The sequence below is a fragment of the Pipistrellus hanaki genome (assembly GCF_964339955.1).
Source record: "Pipistrellus hanaki genome assembly, chromosome: 21".
NCBI classification, from domain to species: domain Eukaryota; kingdom Metazoa; phylum Chordata; class Mammalia; order Chiroptera; family Vespertilionidae; genus Pipistrellus; species Pipistrellus hanaki.
This window is the reverse complement of record NC_140523.1, coordinates 6,432,138-6,458,738: the sequence shown is the minus strand read 5'-3', so window position 1 is coordinate 6,458,738 and position 26,601 is coordinate 6,432,138. Positions and strand designations below refer to the sequence as shown.

Sequence of the window (26,601 nt, the reverse complement as noted above, 5' to 3'; positions counted from 1 at the left end):
GCCCGCACTGGGGGGGGGGGGGGGGGCGGGGGGACAGGTGGGAAGAGCCCGAGATGGTTCCTCCGCAGAGCCCGAGTCCGAGAGCGAGCCGGACAGCAAGAGCAGCAGCGAGAGCGGCTCTGGGGAGTCGAGCAGTGAGTCTGACAACGAAGACCAGGAGGAGGAGGAGGAGAAGGGGAGGAGCAGCGAGAGGTAAGAGAAAGGTGGGGCTTGGGGTCTCTTCTGGAAAAGACGGGCTCACCACACAGCCCAGGGCAGTCTCCTAAGAGCCCCTGAGCCTGGTGAGCTGGGGGCGAGGGGGCTGAAGACCACCCCCCCAGCCAGCTCCCACAGACTCCCAGCCAGCTCTCACAAACCCCCGGCCAGCTCCCACAGACCCCCAGCCCCCGGCCAGCTTCTGCAGACCCCCCGGCCGGCTCCTGCGAGGCTGCCCTCAGGAGCCGCAGGAGGTCCCAAGGATGCAGCATGGAGAAGCAGTCGGGCATGGGCTGGCCCAGGACCCCACTTGGCCCAGGCTCCCCACCTCACCCCCACTTTTCAGGGCTTCCCCAACTCTTCTGGGAGGCAAGGCGTGGGAGCCCGGGCTGGGCCTGAGTACCCTCTGCCCCCCCCCCCCATCCTGCAGTGACCAGAGTGAGGAGGAAGGTGAGAAGAGCAAGAGGAAGAAGAGGAAGAAGGCGACGGAGGGACGAGGAGACGGCTCATCCTCGGAGGAGGGCAGCGATTCCAGCAGCAGCTCCTCGGGGTCCGAGGCGTCGTCGGAGAGCGAGGAGGAGCGGGCAGAACCCGCGTCTTGGAGGAAGAAGACGGTGAGGGTCTGGGGTGGAGGGGGGCGGGCTCAGGGACAAGGCCCTCCCACCTTCCGGAACATTCAACGTGTCCTTGTACCCCGGCACTCCCTCCCGTGCCCACACCCCGTGTTCTCTCGCAGCCTCCCAGCAGCAAAAGCGCCCCCGCAGCCAAGGAGGTCTCCCTGCTGGATCTCGAGGACTGTGAGTGTTGGGGGGTGGAGGTCACGGGGAAGGAGGCCTGGGGGGTGGAACTCTGAGGGAGCTCTGGGTTAGGGTCCTCAGGGCTTGGGCGTGAGGGGGAGCAGACAGCCTGGCCAGCGTGGCTCAGTGGTTGAGCATCCACCTATGAACCAGGAGGTCACGGTTTGATACCTGCTCAGGGCACATGGTTGCAGGCTCGATCCCCAGTGGGGGGCGTGCAGGAGGCAGCCGATCAATGATTCTCTATCATCATTGATGTTTTTCTCTCTCACTCTCTTTCTCCCTTCCTCTCTGAAATCAACTATATATATATATATATATATATACACACACACACACATACATGTATATGCTTATGTATATGTATATGCTTAAAAAGAACTTATGTATATATATATACTTAAAAAAGAACACATCACCCTAGCTGGTGTGGCTCAGTGGATAGAGCTTCGGTCTGCGGTCTGAAGGGTCCCAGGTTTGATTCCGGTCAAAGGCATGTCTTGGTTGCGGGCACATCCCCAGTAGGGGTGTGCAGGAAGCAGCTGGTCAATGTTTCTCTCTCATCGATGTTTCTGACTCTCTATTCCTCTCCCTTCCTCTATGTAAAAAATCAATTATATATATATATATATATATATATATATATATATATATATATATATATATACTTTTTTTTTTTAAAGGGCACATCTTCAAGTGTGAGAGGGCACTAGGTGTGGGGCTGGGGTGGAGAGTGGTTAGAACCATCAGGCTGCCACCTGCCCCCGCTGTCCATGGTGCTGAACCGTCTGCTCCCGGAGCCCTGCTCCGTTCGGGCCAGTTCCACTTCCCCTCTCCCCTCATAGTCTTCCTCATCTATCCACAGTCACCCCTCCCAGCGCCCAGCCTGTGTCTCCCCCCACGGTCGTGTCCAGCAGTCTGGCCGCAGACCTGGAGGGCCTGACCCTCACGGACTCCCCGTTGGTACCCTCGGTGAGTGGGATGGGACACCCCAGTTCCGTGCCGGGCCCTGGGGTGTGGATCTGTGTGTGGGGGTGATGGAAGGGACAGCGCTGAGCCCCTGCGGCTGTGACCCTGGGCGGGGACACAGGGCTGGGCCAGCTGCTGCTCGCTCACCCCCACCCCACCCCCCCGTCCCCTTCTCCCCCCTCCCGTCCAGCTGCTGAGCCCGGTGCCGGGCGTGGGGCGGCAGGAGCTGCTGCACCGCGTGGCGGGCGAGGGCCTGGCCGTGGACTACGCCTTCAGCCGCCAGCCCTTCCCCGGGGACCCCCACATGGTGTCTCTGCACATCCACTTCTCCAACAGCTCCGACAACCCCATCAAGGGCCTGCGCGTGGGCACCCCCAAACTGCCCGCGGGCATCAGCATCCAGGCGTTCCCCGAAATCGGTGCGGCTCCCGGGCGGTCACTCTCTGCAGCTGCTGATGCCCTCTCCCTGGCGGGCCAGGGGGCCAGGCCCTGAGGGCACAGAGAGGGCGGGCGTGTAGCACTATCCATGCCCGGTGGTGGCGGGCAAGACAGACTAGGAAGCCAGCGGGTCCCCATCAGGGCAGGGGGCGCTTGGGCTCGGTCACTTCAAGACTAGCTTCAGCCCTAGCCCATGTGGCTCAGCGGATAGAGCCTCGGCCTGGGGACTGAAGGGTCCCGGGTTCGATTCCGGTCCAGGGCAGGTACCTCAGTTGCAGGCTCCTCCCCGAGCCTGGGCCCTGATTGGGGTGCATGCAGGAGGCAACCAATCCATGGTATTTCTCTCTGTTTTTCCCTTTCTTTTTTTACTCTCTTTAAAAATCATTGGGAAAGCCGAAACCGGTTTGGCTCAGTGGATAGAGCTTCGGCCTGTGGACTGAAGGGTCCCAGGTTCGATTCCGGTCAAGGGCATGTACCTTGGTTGCGGGCGCATCCCCAGTAGGAGGTGTGCAAGAGGCAGCTGATCAATGATTCTATCTCATCGATGTTTCTAACTCTCTATCCCTCTATCTTCCTCTCTATAAAAAACCAATAAAATATATTTTTTAAAAATCAGTGGGAAAGCATGCTCAGGTGAGGATTAACAAAACAAACGAGCCGAAACCTGTTTGGCTCAGTGGTAGAGCGTCGGCCTGTGGACTGAAGGGTCCCAGGTTCGATTCCGGTCAAGGGCATGTACCCTGGTTGCGGGCGCATCCCCAGTAGGAGGTGTGCAGGAGGCAGCTGATCGATGATTCTATCTCATCGATGTTTCTAACTCTCTCCCTCTATCTTCCTCTCTATAAAAAAAACAATAAAATATATTTTAAAAAAAATCAATGGGAAAGCATGCTCAGGTGAGGATTAACAAAACAAACAAAAAGACTGACTTCAGTGGATAAGTGTGTGTGTGGGGGGGGGAAGGGGGGTATTTAGATTTCAGGAGAAAACCAGGAACAGTCTCCCCAGGGCGGGCAGCTGGGGGTGGTCGGCTCTGGCAGAGGAGGGAGGATGGGTCTGGGATGGATGCAGACCGGTCTGGCGACGGTCTCTCTCCCTCTCCCCCTCCCGCCTCACCCCCTGCAGAGTCCCTGGCCCCCGGAGAGTCCGCCACCGCTGTCATGGGCATTAACTTCTGTGACTCCACCCAGGCAGCCAACTTCCAGCTGTGGTGCGTGCCCACCCCGTGGAGGGGGTGAGGGTGGGCGGGGAGAGGTGGTGGGGTCCCAGGGGAGTGGCGCTGGAGGTGGTGGCAGCGGGGGGTACGGGGGCACGTCCTGATGCGGAGGGTCTGGGAGCCGTCCCAGGCCCTCGGCCTCCCCTCCCTCTCCTGCTGCCCCCAAAGGGGTAGGCGAGGGGAGAGATGGGCCTCACTGTCTCCTCCTCTTTTCTCCACCCCCCCCACCCCCACCGCCAGCACCCAAGTGCGACAGTTCTACGTCTCCATTCAGCCGCCGGTCGGGGAACTGATGGCCCCGGTGTTCATGAGTGAGAATGAGTTTAAGAAGGAACAGGGTGAGTGCGGGCGTGGGGGGGGGGGGCTCAGAGCCGTCCTCCGGGGTTGCTGCTCCAGCTCACAGCCACGCAGGGGATGCTCAGCTCATGGGGGTGGGTGGGTGGGGCGCCGCGGGGGCTCCTCAGCGGTTCCGCAGGGGCCGAGACACTTCGGCGAGGCTGTGGAGAGAGCGGGCACTTGGCCAGGCCGGGAATTCTGGGCCAGCACCCCAGAGGCTGCAGAGAAGGTGGGCAGGAGGGCGGACAGGGGGCTCCTATGGCTGCCAGAGAGCGTGTGAGTGGACCTGCTGGAGAGATCAGCCACGCTGAGTGAGGCGTTCCCCCGGGGGGTGTGAGCGCCCGGCCAGGTCTGGTTCGGGTCCAGCTGTGAGGCTGCCTGGGCCCCGGCCGGCCCTGCGAGGACCAGGCCTCGGCCAGGAGGGCGGCAGCCACCAGTGAGTGCCCTCTGGGAGGACTCGGCCGCAGGAGCCGGGGAGGGATTTGAACTTGGTTGGGTGTGGGGGTCTCGGGTGCAGGAGTGGCCACCGAGTCTTCGGTCAGTAACATGGACAGAGCCTTGGGTGGCGGGTGGGGAGACCCCTGAGGTCTCCCGAGGAAGGGCAGGGCCCAAGAGGGAAGTCCCCCTCCCCAAGGACGAGAGGGATCCGGGCCTGCTCAGGCCGAGAACTTGGTCAGGCAGCTCTGGGGGGGGGGGGGGCGGGGGAGACCCCGGTGAACCCAGTGCAGCCTCTGCCCTCATCGTGACCTCTGCCCCCATCGTGACCTCTGCCCTCATCGTGACCTCTGACCTCACCGTGACCTCTGACCTCATCGTGACCTCTGCCCCCAGGAAAGCTGACGGGCATGAACGAGATCACCGAGAAGCTCGCGCTGCCGGACAGCTGCCGGGGCGACCACACCGTGGTCCAGAAGGTGACCGCCACGGCCAACCTGGGCCGTGTCCCCTGTGGGACGGCGGATGAGTACAGGTACCGGGGTCCCTTCCCCTCCAGGAAAGAGAGGGGCTGCTGGGCCTGGTGTGAAGGGGGGCCCCCCCTGCAGCAGGGGCTGAGCCCCTCCCTCCGCCCCCCTCAGGTTTGCAGGGAGGACGCTGACCGGCGGGAGCCTGGTCCTGCTGACGCTGGACGCGCGGCCCCCTGGCCCGGCCCAGCTGACGGTCAACAGCGAGAAGATGGTGATCGGCACCATGCTGGTGAAGGACGTGGTGCAGGCTCTGACCCAGTGACCCTCCCCCCGGTGCTCCGGCTGCTCTGCCACTTGTTTCTCCCTCGTGACACCTGGGCTGTTAGCACCCTCCTCTCCCTCCCTCCCTCTCTCTCTCTCTCCCTCTCTCCCTCTCTCCCTCTCTCCTCCTTTTTTCAGATAAGATTCCTTATGTCAGCACTCAGAGCTCCCCCTGACTCCCGCTTTCTGTAGTTATTTATGGAGCAAATTCTCAATAAAGCTCTTCTCCCTAGAGGCCAGCTCACCTCTCCTTTCTCCCGGGTTCTAAGGGGCTGGGGGAGAGTGGCTAAGGGTTCCGTTAGACCAGTTCTCAATTTTCCTAATGCTGCTACCCTTAAAAAAAAAAAAAAAAAAAAAAAAAATATATATATATATATATATATACACACACACACACACACACACACACACACACACCGTATTTTCCGGCGTATAAGACTACCCCCTAATTTTACAGTTAAAACATAGGTTTAGGCCTATATTCGCTGTATAAGACTACCCCCCACTTCAAAGAAAAGACTTACTTTGCCGTCAAGATCTGCAGGAAATTTTTGTGCAATTTTGGTCTTTTGCCCCCGATTTTCATTTCAAAAGTCGTTTTATAAGCCAAAAAATACAGGGGTATATATATATATATATATATATATATCTCAATATTATTGATATTTTACAGAGAGGAAGGGAGAGAGATAGAGAGCTAGAAATGTCGATGAGAGAGAAACACGACCAGCTGCCTCTTGCACACCCCCTACCGGGGATGTGCCTGCAACCAAGGTACATGCCCCTGACTGGAATCGAACCTGGGACTTTTCAGTCCGCAGACCGACACTCTATCCACTGAGCCACACCGGTTTCGGCTGCTGTGAACATTCTTGATGTTCAGTTCACAGCTGCTCTGGTGAGTAAGGTGGTGACAGCTGTCAGGTTGCAGACGTGTATCCTTCATGATCCAGCAGCAGCTCCACCCCTGGGACAACATGTTACAGACGCTTGCACACGCGTTAAAAGCGGCGAGAGGAAAAATGCCAGCAGCTATGTTATTCACAACTGCAAAAATGCAATGAACAAACCCAAAATGCCCGCCAGCAGGAGAGTGAGTCAGTAAATGGTGGTCTAGTCGCACAATGGCACACTATATATAAGTAAACGTAAATGCCATAAAGCTGATTGTATCAAGGTGGTGCCTCGGAAGTCATATTGTGTGAAGAAAGCAGGATCTAGGCGAGCAATGCCACTTCTATATGATTTTAAAACATATGGTACAGGCCCTAGCCGGTGTGGCTCCGTGGATAGAGCATCGGCCTGTGGACTGGAAGGTCCCAGGTTCGATTCTGGTCAAGGGCATGTACCTTGGTTGCGGGCACATCCCCAGTAGGGGGTGTACAGGAGGCAGCTGATCGATGATTCTCTCTTATCAATGTTTCTAACTCTCTATCCCTCTCTCTTCCTTTCTCTAAAAAAAAAAATCAATAAAATATATTTAAAAACAAACAAACATATGGTACAGGCCCTAGCCAGTGTGGTTCAGTGGATAGAGCACCGGCCTGCAGACCGAAGGGTCCCGGGTTCAAATCCGGTCCAGGGCACGTACCTCGGTGGCAGGCTCCTCTCCAGCCCAAGCTCTGTCAACATCTCCCCTGACTCCCCTGCCACATAAAAGTTGGGTACCGCCACCGATGGTGAAGAAGGGGTGAAGGCAGTGCCTCTGGCTCCGGGGACCTGCCTGCTGGGCTCTGAGTCACCAGCGAGCAGCTGGAGCCACTGCCTCTGAGAGTCTGGGGGGGCCCCAGAGTCCCTGCAGGTGGAACGGATCTACCCTCGGTGGACTCCCTGTCTCTCTCTGAGTCAGCACTGCCTTGTGCAGGAGAAAGAGAGTGGGGGCGGTTTTCTAAGAAACACAAGAGCCCCGGGAGGGCTTGGGGGGGGAGGGGACAGCAGTCACGGCCACATTGAAGGGACTGGCAGAGGCAGAAAGTGTCCCCGGCAAGGGGGAGGAGGGGGTGGAGCACTAACGTGACCTGGGAGGACTGAGCCTGACCACAGGCCTCCACAGGTCCGAGGATGGCGAGGGGCTGGGCATAGGAGCCCAGCCCAGCACGGCTTCCCGGTGGTGCCTTTGCAAACGGGTAAGAGAAGCGGCTCCAGTTTCTATAGCAACTGGCTAGCTGCCATGGTTGGGGAGCAGATCCATTAGGGACACCTAGGAAGCGAGGAGGACCCCAGGGGTGGGGTAGCTCTGCCCACAGCGGAGCCCCCATCCTGCCCTGGTGCCAGTCAGCACCTTGCACCGGGCACCTTGAGGGGCACCTCGAGGTGCCGCCTGCAGATCAGAGGGGTGGAGGTTGGGTGCAAGGAAAGGAAGACAGGAACTTTTTTTTTTTTTTTAATATATATATATTTTATTGATTTTTTTACAGAGAGGAAGGGAGAGAGTTAGAAACATCGATGAGAGAGAGTCATCGATCAGCTGCCTCCTGCACGCCCCCCACTGGGGACGCGCCTGCAACCAAGGTAGATGCCCTTGACTGGAATCGAACCCAGACCCTTCAGTCCTGCGGACGCTCTATCCACTGAGCCAAACTGGTTTCAGTGAAAACAGGAACTTTCTAACCCACCAGAGGGCCTGGCCCCTGGACAGCCAGCCAGGCTGGGCCCTCGGTGCCCATGTCTTCCCTGACCCCCCTGTGTCCTCTCGGTCACCCCTTTTCTACTGTGAAGGCAACCAAGGTACATGCCCTTGACCGGAATCGAACCCCGGACCTTTCAGTCCACAGGCCAACGCTCTATCCATTGAGCCAAATCGGTTTTGGCTTCAATGCACTTTGAATTTACATTTGTGTAGGATGAAAGGTAGGACTGATCCACTTTCTTTCATGCCACCTAAAAAAAGCACACACACACACACACACACACACACACTCACACACTACAATGAACGTGTTTTCTTCCGCACACAGCTTGGCAGAAAGTTGAGCAAACACCGTGAGCTCACCTTACCTTGTGGTCTTGAGTTCCTGAGTGAATGCCCCTTTTTCTGACCTTTTTCAACCAGGAAAATTCTTTCTCCCAGCAGCCTCTCTTCTCTCCGCTCTCTGTGGACGCCCTGAACACCTAAGCAGAGAGGAGACTCCGGGGTCCCTTCCGTCTCCCTCAGGACGTGCATGGAACACGCCAGCCAGTTAGTTGCGTTTAAAACCCGCCTTGTAGCGCTGGGCGTGACGGCAGAGACGGTGCCAGGCATGGCTGGGCTCAAGGGCTGCTTGTTGACTGGGAGAATGGATAATGCCGCCTGCTTGTTCTTGCTGCTTCTGCCAGTGGCCAGCTGTGGGGACCTGACCCCGTTATTTAACGTTTGCACCTCTGCCACTCTGCACAGCCTGCCCTTCTGGCCGGGGGTACCGTTGTTCCTGTAAACCTTGTGGGCCTGGCCAATAGGGTTGGGGATGCGGTGATTGTACGTGAACTCGGCCACAACTTTCCTTCACTGCCGAGTGAGCCTCGGGTCAGGCAGTACTATGTGTACACAAAAGGTTGCTGTGAGTTTTGTCTTTTTTTTTTTTTTTAATATACTTTATTGATTTTTTTCATAGAGAGGAAGGGAGAGGGATAGAAAGCCAGAAACATGGATGAGAGAGAAACACCGATCAGCTGCCTCCTGCACACCCCCCTACTGGGGATGTAGCCGCAACCAAAATCAAACCCGGGACCCTTCAGTCCAAAGGCCAATGCTCTAGCCACTGAGCCAAACTGGTTTTGGCCAGTTTTGTCTTTATTGTGGTTAAGACTTCAGTCTCTGAAGCCTGAAACCTCACTCTTCTACTTCCAGCCAGGAGTCTGGGCTAGTTAACTTCTCTAAGCCTTAGTTTCGTCATCTGCAAAATGGGTCAACAGAGACAAAACACGTAGAATCGTGCCAAACACATAGTAGATGCTCAGGAAAGGCCAGCTTATTATTCTATTACTAGTGGCCCTGTGCACAAAATCTATGCACATTAAAAGGGGATTCATTAGAGGAAATCATTTAATATGGCTGTTTGCCTTTTCTCTGTAATAGAAGTGTCAGAGATGAAAGAAATTTAGTAAAATGTATATGAAAACATTCCTCCTGTCAGAGTCTGGGGTGCACCACGGGACCCAGAGTCAAGTCCCCGCCCACCTGCCTCAAAATTGCGTGAGACCCAGACCGGGGCGTGCCCCCCCCCCCCACATTGGGCTAGATCCAGATACGGCCAGTCTCACCCAATGCCAAACCCCGCCAGGAAGGGGGCATAGCCTCAGGTCCCCTGGCCTGGGGCTGGGGCTGGGGCTATGGCCTGAGGTCCCCCGCCAAGCCCCACTGTGGGGGAGGGGAGAGGGGGGTGCAGTCTGAGGCCACCCAGCCTGGTGCTGGGGTTAGGGGGCGCTGCCTAAAGCACCCTATTGAGCCCCACATGTTGGGGGACATGGCATGAGGTTCCCCTGGCCTGGTGCTGGGGCAGCAGGAGCAGCCTCAGGTCCCCTAGCCCAGCACCAGGACCGGAAGCGCACCTTGAGGTCCCGCATCAAGCCCCAAAGGGTGGGGGGCGTGGCCTCAGGTGGGGGGGCGTGGTCTCAGGTCGCCCGGCACTGGGGCGGGGAGTGGGGCCTGAGGTCCCCCAGCCTGACTCCAGGGTCTGGTGAGCCCTGAGGTCCCCTGTCAAACCCCATTGAGCAGGGGAGGGCTTAACCTGAGGTCCCTGCTGACTGCTCTTAAGACTCCTGATGCGAACTTGGCCTCAACTGTTTGGGGGAGGAGGGCATCTTTGGGACAGAGTGATGGTCCATTAGCACGATCCCTCTTTATTAGGATTGTTAGGACGACGAGGAGGAGGTAACACACGCAAAACACTCAGACACGCTCAACAAATCCCTTTCCTCCTCAGTCTGGTCCCTTGTTTCTCCCCTTTGGCTGTTCAACCTTTAGCCTCCAATATCATCTCAAAAGAACGTGATGCAGCCGAAACCGGTGTGGCTCAGTGGATAGAGCGCCGCCTGCGGACTCAAGGGTCCCAGGTTCGATTCCCGTCAAGGGCATCTACCTTGGTTGAGGGCACATCCCCGGTGGGGGGGGGGGTGCAACAGGCAGCTGATGGATCATTCTCTCTCATTGATGTTTCTAACTCTCCCTTTCTCTTCCTCTCTATAAAAAAAATCAATAAAATATATTTTAAAAAATAATAATAAAAAAGAACTTGATGCAGCCATCCTCCCGTTCACAATCCTCAGCAGTTCCCTGCTGCCTGCAACCTACAGGGGTTTTCCCCCCAGCCGCATCAGCACGAGTTCTCTTCCGCGGGGGTCAGAGGGAGCCCCCTGGTCACCCCCCTTCTTCCCCTTTACCCAGGGGTCCCCGCCTGGAATGTGGGCCACCCCCTGGCAACCCGCCCCGGCCCCAGCCACCCCGCCCCGGACCCAGCCACCCCGCCCCGGACACCGTTCCCGGCTGCCGGCCCCCACGGTGGCCTCTCTCCCTCCAACGGACCCCGCCCTGTACCTCCTCCTCCTCCGGGAACCTCCAGTCTGGCAGGTCGGAAGCGGTTTCCCCACGGAAGCGCGGTCCCGATCCCCGGAGATCCCTGATCCCCGATCCCCAGAGATCCCCCGAGTCTTTGGAAGTTTCCTGAATCCCGGCCGCCGCTCCCCGCCCGGTGCCGCCAGCGCGGATCAGCCGGCCGAGTGGGCCGCGCCCGCGGGCACCGAGGCGCAGGCTCCGGCGGGGGATGCGCCGGGCGGGCCTCGCCCCAAAGCCAAAGGGGTCCCGGAAGGAGTGCAGCGTGGCCGCTGGAAAACCCCAGGCTTCGCGGGGCTCGTCCACCGCGCGCCCCCGATGCAAACGGGCCAACAAGCCGGGCGAGGTGAGCGGCCAGGGTGGCTCGCTGAACGGACCGGGCCAGGGTGGCTCAGTGAGCGGCGCCCTCGGGTCTGGGCCTGTGGCCTGGGAGGAGGGGGGGGTGGGTGTGTGGCCGTGGCCGCCCCCGCTCGGCGCCCAGAGCCCCGGAGGGGGCGGGGTCGGAGGGTCCGGGCACAGGTGTTCCGCATCCCGCGGGGGCGGGGGGTGCGGAGGCGCCGCGCGGGGCTATATAAGCGGGTGCGGGCGCGGCGCTGCTCGGGGCTTTGCTGCAAATTGTGGAGCGCACGTGCCTGCGCGTTCCTCGCCGCCCCGGCCCGTCCGCCGCCCGCCGCCGGCCCGCACCGGCTCCATGGCGTCCTCGCTGGTAAGAGCCGCCGCCCCCCGCCGTCTGTCTGTCCGCAACTGGGCCCGGGGCGGGGCCGCCGCAACGAAACGGTCCGTGCGCAGCCTCAGCCCGGCCCGCGGGGGGCCCCCTCCTCCCTGGTCCCTGTCCCGGGGCGCGGGGGGCGCGTCACGTGTCCGCGGGCGCGGAGGGCCTCTGCGTCGCGGCGTGAGTGGCGGCGGCGCAGGGGGCGGTGTGGGGGTGGGGCAGGGCGTCGCCTCGTGACTCAGGGCCTCTGGCTTTAAAGGCGCCGCGGCCCTCTGGGGGCGGCCAGCGGGGCCTCACGCCCGGCGGCCGTGCGCGTGCCTGTCCAGACGGGAGCCGAGCTCACGGAAGTTAAGTCCCATCCCCGGACACTGTTTCCTTCCCCTTAGCCGTCGCACGTGAGTCCCGCGCAGCGTTACCTCCGCCCCGCTTGGTCTCCGACGCCGTCGTCGTGCCCAGAAGGCGGGCGGGGCTGGTGGCCAGCGGCCTGGGTGGGGTGAACGCTACGACGGCAGGCAGCGGCGGCGGCGTGGCCCCTTTAAGGCGGAAGGATTGGCCCCCTCGTGCTGCGCGCGCTTCCCCTGGCCCGGGAGGTCACGTGGCTTCACACGTTTGAGTGGCGCCGGCGCCGCGCGCTCGCCAGGTGCGTCTCGCGGGGTGGGGAGGCCGGGCACGTGCGGCTCCGCGTCGCGCTGTGGAACCCGCGGCTCCAGGTGGGTCCCGGGGGCGCGGGGACACGCGTGGGGGACACCCGGGCTGAGGAGGCGGCGGCGTGGCGGGCGTGGCGCCGGCGGCGGCGGGCCGAGAGGCGTGCATATGGCGGTGGCTCCGTCAGTCCGTCCTCCTCAGCCCGGGCCCAGTTCGGGGGGCGGGTCAGTGGCGGCGGCCACGGGTTTGACAGAGACATAGGGGTGGCCCGCGTGTGACCCGCAGGCCGGTGAGGGACACAGGCTGGGGAGGGACGCAGGCTGCACACCCCCCGTGATTCCCGGGGGTGGGGGGGGGCCCGCCGGGGCCTCAGACTGAGGGAAGTTCCGAAGGTTGGGCTGTCCCTCCCGGTTGGCATCCGTCTCCGGCTTCTCTCCCCGCGCGTGGGTGTCCTCCCGGGTCAGGCTGACCCTGACCCGCTTGCCGGAGGGTTCAGGCGAGGCAGCATCCTTTTTTTTTTTTTTTTTTTTTAATATATATTAGCCAAAACCGGTGTGGCTCAGTGGATAGAGCGCCGGCCTGCGGACTGAAGGGTCCCGGGGGTTCGATTCCGGTCAAGGGCATGGACCTTGGTTGCGAGCACATCCCTAGTGGGGGGTGTGCAAAAGGCAGCTGGTTGATGTTTCTCTCTCATCGATGTTTCTAACTCTCTATTCTCCTCTCTTCCTTTCTGTAAAAAATTAATAAAATATATTTTAAAAAATAAAATAAAGAAATAAAAAATATTGTTATCGATGAGAAAGAATCATGGATCAGCTGCCACTTGCATTGCCCCCCCCCCCCCGCCCCCACTGGGGATGTGCCCGCAACCAAGGTCCATGCCCTTGACTGGAATCGAACCTGGGACCCTTCAGTCCGCAGGCCGGCGCTCTATCCACTGAGCCACACGGGTTTGGGCCAGGCCGCATCCTTGCCAGTGGCCCAGCGCCACCCGAGGGGCCGCCGGGGAAAGGCTCTTCCTGCACCGATGGATGCACCTTGCAGGCCTTGCCCCTTCGCACCGTGCCCTGTGTGTGTGTGTGTGGGGGGGGGGGCCTGCAGCACTGGGGACCCCGGAACCAGCAGCCCTGCCGCCGCTCCCCACCCCACCCCGCAGCCTGGGCTCCTGGTGGTGCCTCATGTCTTTGGCAACTGCCTCCTCCGTCTCCCTGGCTACCGAGCCAAACAGGCAGAACAAAACCGTGGAAGCGTCGGCGTCGCGGTGGTTCCTGGTCCGCTGGTGCTTATGGGGGTGGAAGGGAATTCTGTTCGCCGAGCTCTGCTCTGTGGGGAGGCATGCAGGCTCTCGAGGGGTGGCAGGCGCCCTGGTCTCTCCTGCCTCAAGTAGCTTTCTTTTTTCTTCTTTTTTTTTTTTTAAAAAAATATATATTTTGTTGATTTTGTACAGAGAGGAAGGGAGAGGGACAGAGAGCTAGAAACATCGATGAGAGAGAAACATTGATCAGCTGCCTCCTGCACACTTCCCACTGGGGATGTGCCCGCAACCAAGGCACATGCCCTTGACCAGAATCGAACCTGGGACCCCTCAGTCCGCAGGCCGACGCTCTATCCGCTGATCCACATGGGCCTCAGCTCCAGGAGCTTTCTTTGCAGCGCCCCTTGGGTTTGTTCTGGTCACGGTGACCTCCCTGGAACTCGGGCAGCCTGGCTGTGCACGCCCGCTTGCACAGAGCTAGGATTCGGGCGTTGACAGCCCCGTGTGTAAGGCCACCCTCGGACCCCCCCTCTTCTCGCTGGCATTGTCCTGTCCTGTGACCATCGCCCTGGGCCAGGCCCCCGGCTGGAAGGGCAGCGGGGCCTGCTGGTGCGGAGAACGGATGCTGGAGCACTGGACGTGGGTCGGTTCTCTGGGCCCCTTCACGGGGGACACACCCCCCCAGGGTCCCCAGGGCTGGGAGGAAGGGGATCAAGGGAGTAAGACTCCAGGCTCAGCACCAAGCTTGCAAAGGAGCTAACGCTCTCCAGCTGTTTCTTTTGCTTTGAATCCTTAAAACGGTTTGCAAACCCAATCCCTGCAGGGGCCTGAGGTAACAGCTTACAGGACCAGAGGGGGAGGAAGGAAGGAAGAGTGGCCCGCTGGAGGGAGCAGCCAGGAGCGGGTGTTGGGGTGTCGCCGTGCAGAAGTGGGGCCCAGAGTTGATGGAAATTTGGCTTTTTCCCTAGTTAAGCTCCCCCACCTTCCCCAATGAAATGATTAAAAAAAAAAAAAAAAAAGTGTAGCCCTGACGGTTTGGCTCAGTGGATGGAGCGTTAATCTGTGAACTCGAGGGTCCCAGTTCGATTCCAATCAGGGGCGTGTACCTTGGTTGCTGGTTGAAGGCACATCCCCAGTAGGGGGTGTGCAGGAGGCAGCTGATTGATGTTTCTCTCTCATCGATGTTTCTGACTATCTCTCTCCCTTCCTCTCTGTAAAAAAATCAATAAGATATGTATATTTTTAAAAAATGTAGCCCTAGCTGATTTGGCTCAGTGGATAGAGCGTCAGCCTGCGGACTGAAGGGTCCTGGGTTCGATTCCAGTCAAGGGCGTGTGCCCAAGTTGTGGGCTTGATCTCCAGTAGGGGGCATGCAGGAGGCAGGAGGCAGCCGATCAGTGATTCTCATTATTGACGTTTCTAGTAATAATGGTCTAGTAATAATTAATGTCATTTTCTAATACTTTTTTTAAATCGAATTTATTTAAACAATACAACAAAATTTAATCAACAATATAGTTGCCGTTGTTTTCTACTACTTGTGCCCAACGCTCAGGAAGCATTTTAATCCCTCTGTTGTAAAATTCTTGTGATTTTGATGCAAAAAATTCGGTCAATGCATTTTTGAGGCATTCTTCATTATTAAATTTTTTTCCAAGAAGAAAGTTTTGCGAAGAACGAAACAAATGGTAATTGGAAGGGGCAATATCAGGAGAATATGCAGGTTGAGGGAGAACTTCCCATTCCAACTGGCGCAGTTTTTCAGCAGTGATTCTTGCAGTATGCGGTCGTGCGTTATGGTGGTGAAGAATTACGCCCTTCCGATTAATCAGCGCGGGTTCTTTTTCTCTTAAAGCTTGGGCTAACCTTTCCAATTGGGCACTATACACTGCACTTGTAATGGTTTGGCTAGATGGTAAAAGTTCATAATGAAGAATTCCTTTAAAATTCCACCAAACACACAACATCACTTTTTTCGCATGCAAGTCAGGTTTTGGCGTGGGCTGCAGAGCCTCATTTTTGTCCAACCATTGAGGCCGCCTTTTCAAATTAACATACAGCACCCATTTTTCACCTCCGGTTTTTTTTGCTCTAAAAACGGCAAACGGTTTTGATGAGAGAGGAGCGAACTGCAAATTGTGACTCTTTGATTACAGTTGTTGTCGGTCAACTCATGAGGAACCCATTTTCCAAACTTTTGGACTTTGCCAAGTGCACGCAATTGATTGGAAATTGTTTTTTGTGAACAATTTAAAGTTGTCGCAAGCTCTTGTTGGGTAATTTGAGGATTTTGCACCAAAAGAGCTTGAAGAGCTTCTTGATCAAAATTGGACACACGGCCTCGACCACTCTTGTCATCTAGCGAAAAATTTCCCTCGCGAAATTTCTCAAACCAACGCTGGCATTTTCTGGCGCTAACTGCATCTTGACCAAGAGCACTACAGATGTTTTTTGCAGCCTCACTTGCTTTTCTTCCTAATTGGAACTCGTAAAGCATGCGGTGCCGAATATGCTCTTCATCCGCCATCTTCTTAGCCCTAGTTTTGCAACAAAAACCAAACCAAACACAAACTTTTTCAAGCAAAACTTGTTAATTGCACTTCACACGTTCTGTAGATACCACGTGTTTGAAGGTTATGTCAATACAAGTCAACGCCAAGCAAGATTTTAAACGAATGTTTAAAACGACATTAATTATTACTAGACCCGATATCTCCATTTCTCTCTGAAATCAATAATAATAATAATAATAAAAGTATAAGCATTGTATGGACCGGAGGTAACATGTCTCTCAAGACTGGCCACCTGAGGGGTAAACCTAGGTCTTTCTGGTGCCATGGCTCAGCCTGGGACACTATATTCTGGGAGTCAGAGGGGCCAGGGGCGGTGGGCAGTGGGCTGTGGGCTGGTCACAGGTTGGAACCCGCTGCATGGGAGGCACTGGTGGCGGGAGGCATGTGGGTCCTCTGGGCATTGGGGTGGCAGTGTTGACCGCAGGAGGAATCTGCTGTGTCCATCATTCCACAGCGTGTGTATGAGAGCCAGCGGCAGGACTCCTCCCACACTAGGGGGGTGACCCTCCCAGGCCTCTGGGCCAGAGACGTGTCTTTTTCAGGACCGTTTCAGCAACTTTTTTTCTTCTGAGACGAGGCACGTTTGAAATTACATACCAATAACTGTTTTAAGACCCATTCGGTAGAGTGGAGCTTATTAAATCTCACCTCTTCTGCCTTCTCGGAAACTCCCCTAATCCCGTTTCTTAGATTTCCAGGCAGAGTGAATAAGGGTTTTAGCAGCATCCCAATAAAGTCTGGGGTGAGCTCCCAGGGCATCCGAAAGCCTTTCGCCAGAAACGAGGATCTGGACCGTCACTCCGGGCAGAATTTAGCATCCCAGCAGTGCACACAGTCACGCTAGCACACATACAGGGACATATACCTTTACTTCTGTATCTTATTCCCAAAGGAGTTAAAGCATAGAGCAGTAAAGAGCATATTCAGAGCCTTTGCCAAAGCAATTTCTCTGACTCATTCAAAGGAGAGGGTTTTTTTGTTTGTTTGTGTTTTTTTTTTATCTTCGGTCAGGGAAGTTTTGGGAAAGATGGAACTTTAAAATGTTACCTGTCGCAGAAACCGGTTTAGCTCGGTGGATAGAGCGTCGGTCTGTGGACTGAAGGGTCCCGGGTTCGATTCCGGGCAAGGGCATGTACATTGGTTGCGGGCACATCCCCGGTAGGGGGTGTGCAAGAGGCAGCTGGTCGATGACTTTCTCATCGATATTTCTAACTCTATCTCTCTCCCTTCCTCTCTGTGAAAAATCAATAAAATATATTTAAGAAATATTAAAAAAAAGAAAAAAAAAAGAGCATGTATCTTGTTTGTGGGCACATCCCCAGTGGGGGGTGTGCAAGAGGCAGCTTGATGGGTGTTTCTCTCTCATCAATGTTTCTAGCTCTCTATCCCTCTCCCTTCCTCTCTGTGGAAAATCAATAAAATATATTTTTTTAAAAATAAAATAAAATTATGTGTTTTTACAAGGCAAATTAATTAGTGGATTTGTAGTTGCGGGTGAGAGTTTGGGACAGGAACGTGTACCAGCCCTGTAGATTAACGTTTATTTAGGCTGTTGTCTTCAGTAAGAAGCTAGTGGTGGAGGCAGTAAAAGAACCATGGGATCAAGTCACAAATTACTTTCTCTCCGTGCTAATCCCTTCCATCCTGTTCTGCACATCGTTTCCTAGCCAGACTCTAAGCCGTGCTGACTCTGGGGAGAACTTGCCGGCAAGCCCCCAAGGATGGGGGCGGGGGAGTGTGTCAGGGAGTGAGGGCTAGGAGGGGGGTTGGACCTTGAGGTTGGAGTGGAGGAGGTTACATAAAGGATTTTTGGCCAAAACCGGTGTGGCTCAGTGAATAGAGCCATCAGTCTACAGATTGAAGGGTCCCAGGTTCGATTCGGATCAAGGGCATGTACATGGGTTGCGGGCACATCCCCGGTGGGGGGTGTGCAGGAAGCAGCTGGTCGATGTTTCTAGCTCTTTATCCCTCTCTGTAAAAAAAAAAAAGAAAGAAAGAAAGAAAGAAAGAAAGATCAATAAAATATATATATATATATTTTTTTAAACAGAATTTTTGCTTCTGAGTTAAAACCAGGACGCACTGATGAACCCTGTCAGGTTTTATTAAGCCTTTTGCTGTTTCCCTCCTTTTTGCCCCTCACGTTGTGGCTTTGGAATTCTGCCATTGTTGAGTCTGTTGTTGGTTCTCACGGGGCCGTGAGAACTTGTCATCTTCTGTGAGCACGGATTCTAAAGGCGGAAAGTTTTCAGGTTCCGTAGGAGGCCCCCCCCCCCCCCCCCCCCCAGGAAGGCATTTCTCGGTTGTTACAATAAACCGGCTGAGCATACTGAACTAGAAGGTACGTGGCATCTGTGGTTCCTTCACAGGAAAATTATCCGGCTTCCCATAAAAGTCAGCATCCAAATCTCACTGTTACATTCACATCGTAGACATAATTTCCAGGGAGTTTTTCTTCTTCCTCGGGTTTTAAAAGGCTCCTAGTGGGGATTATCTTGCTTCCTTAATATATAATGTGTTTAAAATGGCAGGCCCACGCCAAAACCGGTGTGGCTCAGTGGATGGAGCGTCGGCCTGCAGACTGAAGGGTCCCGGGTTCAATTCCGATCAAGGGCATGTACCTTGGTTGCGGGCACATCCACAGTGGGGGGGGGGGGGGCGGGTGCAGGAGGCAGCTGATGGATGTTTCTCTCATCGATGTTTCTAACTCTCTATCCCTCTATCTTCCTCTCTGTAAAAAAAATCAATAAAATATACTTTTTAAAAATATAAAATAAAATAAAGTCAGGCCCAGGGTGGGGGTGGGGGGCATTCCTGACCAAATGGGCTTTGCTTTCAGTTGTACAGAGCACTTGGGCATGCATGGATAACCTCTGAATTCTACTTTGTTTTTTGTTGTTGTTGTTTGTGTGTGTGTGTGTGTGTGTGTGTGTGTTTATTCCTGTGTGGTTGGAGCACCCTCTTAGGTTATGGTGCGTTAACACCGTTTTGATGTTTCTGAGGCCCGCTTTGTGATGACTTTCCTTGAGGTAACGGGAGTCTCCCCAGAGGGCAGGTCTGCAGATTGATCTGTGTGCTCAAATGGGTCACGCTTGCTGGTAGCTGTGGATTCTGAGTAACTTGACTATCCTAGCGCTGAGGTTTCTTTGTTCTTGGGCAGCATAATACACTGGTACCGGTGCCATCCTGACAGGCTCAGCCCCTGGGCTAGAGGCCTCCCTTGGTAAAGGGGGGGTGGGGGTGGGGATGGGGTGATAGAAGGGGGGAGTAGTTCTCTGTTGGAAGAAAGTAGTTACCTGGAAGGGCAGGTTGGGGTGGTTGTTGTTGTTGTTGTTGTGTGTGTGTGTGTGTGTGTGTGTGTGTGTGTGTGTGTTTTGATAGGACACTTAATCTCTTCATAAACACCTGCGCTTTCTGCATTCTGCTTTTGTGTGCTCCCGGCTTCCGGTTCTGACACCATCTGTTTCTCGAGTTTGCCCTTTTCTCCTGAGACTTTTTTTTTGTAACCTGTAATTTTGGAAGTTGGAAAGCTGTTAGGGACCTGTCTCCCAGGTGTACCTCGGAGTTGACACCAAGCCCAGATTGTAACATCTGACTCTCTTTTCACGGGAACAGGAAAATAGGCTTAGCATGAACGTGTATGCGGTGAGTGCGTGATAGACCCAGATTTGGAACCCGGACCTCTTCGTTTCCAGAATTCCTAGAATGCATGCACCTTGACCTCCTTTAGCTTGGTCTCTCTCTCTCTCTTTTTTTCTCTCTCTCTCTTTTTTTAAATTGATTTTTTTTTACAGAGAGAAAGGGAGGGAGATAGAGAGCTAGAAACGTCGATGAGAGAGAAACAACGGCCAGCTGCCTCCTGCACACCTCCCACTGGGGATGTGCCGGCAACCAATGTACTTGCCCTTGACCGGAATCGAACCTGGGACCTTTTAGTCCTCAGGCCGACGCTCTATCCACTGAGCCAAACCAGCTTTGGCTAGCTTGGTCTCTTGATTATTTCATTTTACTTGAAATCCCCACTCGGTCATAAGACTCTGGCTTCCTTTTTCCCCCACTTCTGATAGATCTTTCCTTGCCCTGGCACTGACACACGTCCTGAATGCCGCATTCCCTGTGGCTCCTTCTGTTGGCTCCTTCTCATCCCCTCACACAGAGGGCCTGTGTGTTTCCTCAGCGCCATCTCTCTCTCTCTCTCCCCGATCAAGTGTTAGGTGGAGCTCTTTAGCTCCGATTGTTCTCCGGACCCTTGGTTCTGATGGACCTCCCCAATAATACCCTGTTTCCCCGAAAATAAGACAGTGTCTTATGTTAATTTTTGCTCCCAAAGATGCGCTAGGTCTTATTTTCAGGGGATGTCTTATTTTTCCACGAAGAAGAATACGGTGCACATTTATTGTTAAATGAAAATAAAGGACATGTATTACCTGTATGCGGTACGGTAGTACTGTACTTGTCAACACAAACCAGACAAACTGTGAATCCTACAGCATCAAGAATGTACTCATTTATTCAATGACAATCATGCCATCATCTTCTGGAACATCATCATCGCAATCCAATTCCTGAATTTCCTGGTGAATTTCTTGTGACTCCGTTTCTTTCAGAATCAGGGGACCAAATCTCTCATGTTTAGCCTGGGGGGGGGGCTTATTTTCGGGGGGATGCCTTATATTTCACTCAGAAGGAAACCCGTAAGTAGGTCTTATTTTCGGAGGATGTCTTATTTTCGGGGAAACACGGTATGTTGTATCTGAGGCATATGAAACCCACCAGGTCTGACAGCAGAACCAACGGCTTCGTCTCCTGGGGCTGATCTGATTCTGTCATCCCCTCCACCCAATTAGTCTCCTGTTTGTTTGTTTTTCCAGCGATGCTCTAGTGACCTCTTTGGGGAAAGACCTGTGTCTGAGGGGGGGTGGTGGTTGTTTTTCACACCAGAGGCCCCCCTTGAGCTTGTCTGGTCACACCCACCACTCTGGGTGGGGCTCTGCCAGGCTGCTGGTCCTCCGGCTCCCAGACCGTCCCTCTGACTGGGTCCGTGGGTCTGAATGGAGGGTTACATCTCCCAAGCTGAGTGGTACGCAGTGGAGGAGAGGGCCTTTTCCTACCTGCCTCCTCCTGCCCACCCCCCACCTCACCGGGATGACTCTGGGGGGTTGCTTGATGAAACTCAGGAATTTTAAGATGAAACACAAACGTCCCTTGGGCTCTGGACGTGGAAGAGGCTGGATTTAGCTGCTCAGGAGGTTATGCCAGCTCCACCATCCTACTGCTTTTCTTGTTTTTTAAAATATATTTTTATTTATTTATTTATTCATTCATTTATTTATTTATTTATTTATTTTACAGAGAGGAAGGAAGAGGGATAGAGTTAGAAACATCAATGAGAGAGAAACATCAATCAGCCGCCTCCTGCACACCCCCTACTGGGGATGTGCCTGCAACCAAGATACATGCCCTTGACCGGAATCGAACCTGGGACCCTTGAGTCTGCAGGCTGACGCTCTATCCACTGAGCCAAACCGGTTTCAGCAGCTTTTCTTGTTTTTTAAAATACATTTTTATTGATTTCAGAGCGGGAGAAGGGGGGAAGCGGGGGGGGGGGGGGGGGGGAGATACATCAATGATGAGAGAGAATCATGGATTGGCTGCCTCCTGCACGCCCCCTATGAAGATCTAGCCTGCAGTTGGAGCATGTGCCCTTGACTGGAATTGAAACTGGGACCCTTCAGTCTGCAGGCCAGTGCTCTGTCCGCTGAGCCAAACCAGAACTAGGGCTCCTCCTGCTTTTCTTGCCCTGGGTATAAGAAAAATCTCTTAATGCTAAGCCTTCTGAGTGTTTCACAAACGCAAAAACAAAAAACCAAGCCGTCTGTTATGTTCTGAACATGTACGTACATAAGCTTCTCGGTGAAGTTGACAACCGTGAATACCTTGAACGCATGCTTCTGAGTAACAGTGACTTAACTGTGTGGAATCAGGGAACATCTGTTCCTAATATGTTATCTCCTTAGCGCGTGCAGGTGCTGTGTATATTTCTCTAGGTGGCACTCCGTTCTATCCCTAAGGCATCCAAGGCTCAGAGAAGATGCCTACGTGGTGAACTTCGTGTACATACTTCAAAGCCTGTGTGGTTTTTTTTGTTTGTTTGTTTTCTGTTTTGGAAAAACAGTGAGTCACAGTTTTGTTTTTTAATGTTTTATTGATTTTTTTTTTTTTACAGAGAGGAAAGGAGAGGGATAGAAAGTTAGAAACACCAATGAGAGAGAAACATCGACCAGCTGCCTCCTGCACAACTCGCACCGGGGATGTGCCCGCAACCAAGGCACATGCCCTTGACCGGAATCAAACCTGGGACCTTTCAGTCCGCAGACTGACGCTCTATCCACTGAGCCACACCGGTTTCGGCGAGTCACAGTTTTGGGGAGAATTCTGTGGAAAAAAGGGGTGCTTCTTTCAGACGGTAGTCTCTCCCCTCTCTTCCCTTCTCCTTCAAGGATTATTATCAGAGGAAACCACTGTTTCATGATGGGAGGGTCATGGGAGGGTCATAATCTGCTTTAAAAGAGGAAAATTGATGCTTGCTAAATAATAGCTTGTAGTATTGCCGAAACCGGTTTGGCTCAGTGGATAGAGCGTTGGCCTGCGGACTGAAAAGTCCCAGGTTCGATTCTGGTTAAGGGCATGTACATTGTTTGCGGGCACATCCCCGGCAGGGGGTGTGCAGGAGGCAGCTTGTCGATGTTTCTCTCCCATTGACGTTTCTAGCTCTCTATCCCTCTTCCTTCCTCTCTGTGGAAAATCAATAAAATACATATTTTTTAAAAAAGTTTTAAAAAAAACTAAAACACATGCTGCAAATGGTCTCACCTTATGGCAATACTAGAGGCCCCGTGTGTGGCCAGGTGGGGTCCCTCGGGGTGGCCTGTGGAGCTCAGGCCCCAGCTCGAGCCCCCAACCTTGCAGCCCCCCTGGACAACCTACCCTCACCTGCTCCACCATCGCGCCTGTGCCACCCCCTGGTGGTCAGCGCACGTCATAGTGAGCGGTTGAACTCTTGTTGGAAAGGCTGCCCGAGGGGCAATTTGCATATTAGGCTTTTATTATGTAAGATAGGATATGCCAAAAATCCCAGAGAAAGCTATAAATCAGTATAGGATAACCTTGGGGGAAAATATGGGTATGAACTCAGACCTATAAAGTGATCAGAGTCAGACAGACTATACAAAGTAATGGGTCTGTAAGTAGAGGGGCGGATAGAGGAGTGTATTTTGAAAATGAGAACTGAATTCATTTAACTGGAGAGTTTAAAAAAGATCCCTGAAATCTGTGGTAGGTTCAGGCTTTAGGCAGTCTGATTTCTACTGTGTTTCTAGTTTTTGAGTTAAACTTTTGAAATCAATGGACCGGCAAGATTAGACATGGAAGGACTTGGGGTCTACAGAGGAATAGTTGGCCACGGTCTTCAGTGACTTTTTCTCCTTTGTGAGCCAATAGATTCTTTTTCTTCAGGGATCCTCCTGGTGGCCTCTGACCCCTTGGTGTCATAATAATGACACTCCTGATAGCCAACTTCCATTTGTTCAGCACATAATCATGTACCAGGTACTGTGCCTAGCATATTCTGTTCTGGATTCACAAAATCCCTGTGAGATGCTGTTACTACTTTTATTCCTGTGGTACACATAAGGGAGGTTGTAGGTCTGTTCCCATCGGACATTGCTGGCTTTGGTCTCCCCTCCCCCCTCACTCTCCCCTCCCAAATTGGTTACTCAGGGCAAACAGTTGGGTAGTTACTGATGTGATTATGCCATCTATCTTTATAAAAGACTAATATGCAAAGTGTCCCCTTGGGAGTTCGGCCGGGAGATGGGGAGTTTGACCGCTTGATGTGACAGGCGCTGACCACCAGGGGATGATGCTGAATGAAGGAAGGCCCTGATCAGCCCTGATCACTGGCCAGGCCTAGGGACCCTACCCGTGCACGAATTTCATGCACCGGGCCTCTAATTTGGATATAAATGGAATACTTCATTTACCTTTATTTTAATTCCAGTGTCCTCTGCCTCTCTCATTTGTGAACATGAGAGGAGGGGAGGGAGGGAGTTATTCAGATGTCATTGGGTTTGGGTTTGGAGGTTGTGGTGTATGCAGTAACAGGATTGGGAGTAGGGCACCGTTGGACAGACAGGCATACTCCTAATTAGGTTTGTAAAGACTGCTTCAGATAGAGTCTCAGACCTTCCCTTCTTCCTGGGGAAGATTTTCCCAGAGGCCTCCAGGTCTGCATCTTTCCCCAGGCAATCGGGGCACTTCCCTCCCTGGCTCTCCTGCCTCCATCTCTTATGGGGCTGCTCATTGTCCCCTTGTAACACTCACATACAGTTGTCACTGACCTTCCTGTAAGTGTGACCAGGATCTGTTGTAGCAAATAAAAATTAGGTGTGTGTGTGTGTGTGTATATATATATATGTATGTGTGTGTGTGTGTATATATATATATATATATATATATGTATGTATGTATGTATGTATGTATATATATAGCATATATATTAGGAGGGGGGGCTTTTACAGTTTGGAAACCTCTGTGGTTGAAGGTTGGTAGTACTCTTTCCATTTCACAAATGGGGAAACCGAGGCACGGGGGTTAACTGCCAGTAAATGGCCAGAACCATGCTTTTTAAACAAACGTATTGAGATAGAAGTTACATAACCATGAAGCTCACATTTCAATGTGCAATTCAATGATATTTAGTACATTTACAGAGTTTTAAAGTCGTAATCCAATGAGGTGTTTTCATCATCTCAGAAAGAAACCTCATCTCCATTAGCCACCACCTCCTAATATTTCTCCCCCCTTCCCTCGTTGAAAGCAACCAATCTGCTTTAGACTTGCTATTTTTATTCTGGACGTTTTGTATAAATGGGCGTATAGAATATATGGTCCTTTATGACTAGCTTCTTTCACTTAGCCTAATGTTTCCAAGGTTTATCAATACAATAACTTGTATCAACACTTCATTCCCTTTTATTTTTTAAAAAAATATATTTTTATTGATTTTGTACAGAGAGGAAGGGAGAGAGAGAGAGAGTTAGAAACATCGATGAGAGAGAGTCATCGATCAGCTGCCTCTTGCACATCCCCCACCGGGGATATGCCCGCAACCAAGGTACATGCCCTTGACCGGAATCGAACCCGGGACCTTTCAGTCCCCAAGCCGACGCTCTATCCATTGAGCCAAACCGGTTTCGGCTTCATTCCCTTTTATTGGGAAATAATATACTACTGCATAGACATACCCCAGGCTCTGAACCAGATCTGTCTGGTTCTTAAACTCCCCTCACTGCTACCTTGCCAAGGTAAATCCCATTACTGTAGAAGGTTCTTGAGGCAGTTTCTCAGGGCACCTTGCTCACAGTAAACACTCATTAAAGTATGGTATCTAATCAAAGAGTAATACACAAATTGACCATCACTCCAACACACAAGATGGCTGCCCCCATGTAGACACAAGATGGCCAGCAGGGAGGGTAGTTGGGAGGGACCAGGCCTGCAAGGGAGGGAGGTTGGGGTGACCAGGCCGGCAGGGGAGGGCAATTAGGGGTGACCAGGCTGGCAGGGGAGGGCAATTAGGGTCAAACAGGCTGGCAAGGGAGCAGTTATGCACTAATCACGCTGGCAGGGGAGGGCAGTTAGGAGTGACCAGGCCTGCAGGGGAGGGCAGTTAGGGGTGACCAGGCCTACAGGGGAGGGCAGTTAGGGGCAATTAGGCTGGCAGGGGAGCAGTTGGGCACCAATCAGGCTGGCAGGAAAGTGGTTGGCGGGTTATCAGGCTGGCAGGCAGAAGCAGTTAGGGGCAATCAGGAAGGCAGGCATGCAGGCAAGCAGTTGGGAGCCAGCAGTCCTGGATTGTGAGAGGGATGTCCGACTGCCCGTTTAGGCCTTATTATTTTTTCATTAATCATCGCCAGAGACTCCCCCCCCCCCCCATTGCTTTTCAGAGAGAGTGGAAGGGAGGTGGGGAGAGAGACAGACAGAAAGACAGACTTCGATGTGAGATCTCACATGGCCCAGTTGCCTCCTGCACGCTCCTGGCGAGCCATTGTGCCCTTGACCGGGAAGCAAATCTGCGATGCTCTAACCATTGGGAACACCAGCCAGGGCCCAATCCTTATTACTGTAGCTCCTGCTGTGGGGTTGAGGGAAAGGGGGTGAAAGTCTCTATCTGTCCTAAAGGAGCGTAAACCCGGACATCTCTGTTCTGTGCCTAGGAGGAGGGAGGAGGAAGTATAAAAGACGGCTGCGACCGCCAGGAAGCCCAGGCCCTCTCCACATGCAGCAATGCCAGTATCTTTCAGAAGATAAACGCCATATTGGATAACTCTCTGAATTTCAGTGGCGTCTGCACCACACCCACCAACCAAGAAGTTCATGATCATTTGCCATGTGAGTGGGGTTTGAACACCCAGGATGCCCTGGGGCCTGTGTGCGGCGCTGTTTCTAGGCAACCTCCTTGCGAAGCCTGGGAGGAGAACGGCCTTGACTCTCCACTCTCAGCACTTGCCCCTCCTTTAGTTTCCTTTTGTGGGTCCCCCTCTGAGCAAAGACTGCCTTTGATTACAATATAGAATTTTATGATGCTCAAGAAGACGGTAAGAAAGGACAGGTCAGAAGAGACAGGACCATAGAGAATTACAATGCATATC

At 53.7% G+C, this 26,601-nt stretch overlaps 2 protein-coding genes across 16 annotated transcripts in view; both read left to right on the top strand.

The window, feature by feature from the left end:
• The window catches only part of AP3B2 (adaptor related protein complex 3 subunit beta 2), a 36,273-nt gene extending 30,845 nt beyond the window's left edge, over positions 1-5,428 (top strand). For all 3 annotated transcript variants that reach the window (XM_084869055.1, XM_084869054.1, XM_084869053.1), the window contains 9 exons: positions 69-192; positions 626-809; positions 932-992; positions 1,858-1,964; positions 2,152-2,380; positions 3,525-3,609; positions 3,856-3,953; positions 4,783-4,921; positions 5,028-5,428. In XM_084869055.1, the coding sequence (XP_084725181.1) occupies positions 69-192; positions 626-809; positions 932-992; positions 1,858-1,964; positions 2,152-2,380; positions 3,525-3,609; positions 3,856-3,953; positions 4,783-4,921; positions 5,028-5,178 (1,178 nt within the window). In that variant the 3' untranslated portion in view covers positions 5,179-5,428. The remainder of the gene's footprint in view (positions 1-68; positions 193-625; positions 810-931; positions 993-1,857; positions 1,965-2,151; positions 2,381-3,524; positions 3,610-3,855; positions 3,954-4,782; positions 4,922-5,027) is intronic.
• A 5,237-nt stretch (positions 5,429-10,665) lies between these two features.
• The window catches only part of CPEB1 (cytoplasmic polyadenylation element binding protein 1), a 54,496-nt gene continuing 38,560 nt past the window's right edge, over positions 10,666-26,601 (top strand). For 2 of the 13 annotated variants that reach the window (XM_084869150.1, XM_084869141.1), the window contains exons 1-2: positions 10,666-11,050; positions 26,167-26,341. In XM_084869150.1, coding sequence (XP_084725276.1) covers positions 10,916-11,050; positions 26,167-26,341 — 310 coding nt within the window. In that variant the 5' untranslated portion in view covers positions 10,666-10,915. Of the gene's footprint in view, positions 11,051-11,083; positions 11,411-11,685; positions 11,812-11,834; positions 12,127-26,166; positions 26,342-26,601 lie in introns of those variants that run through there. The other 11 variants (XM_084869152.1, XM_084869151.1, XM_084869153.1 and 8 more) reach the window with 10 other exon arrangements.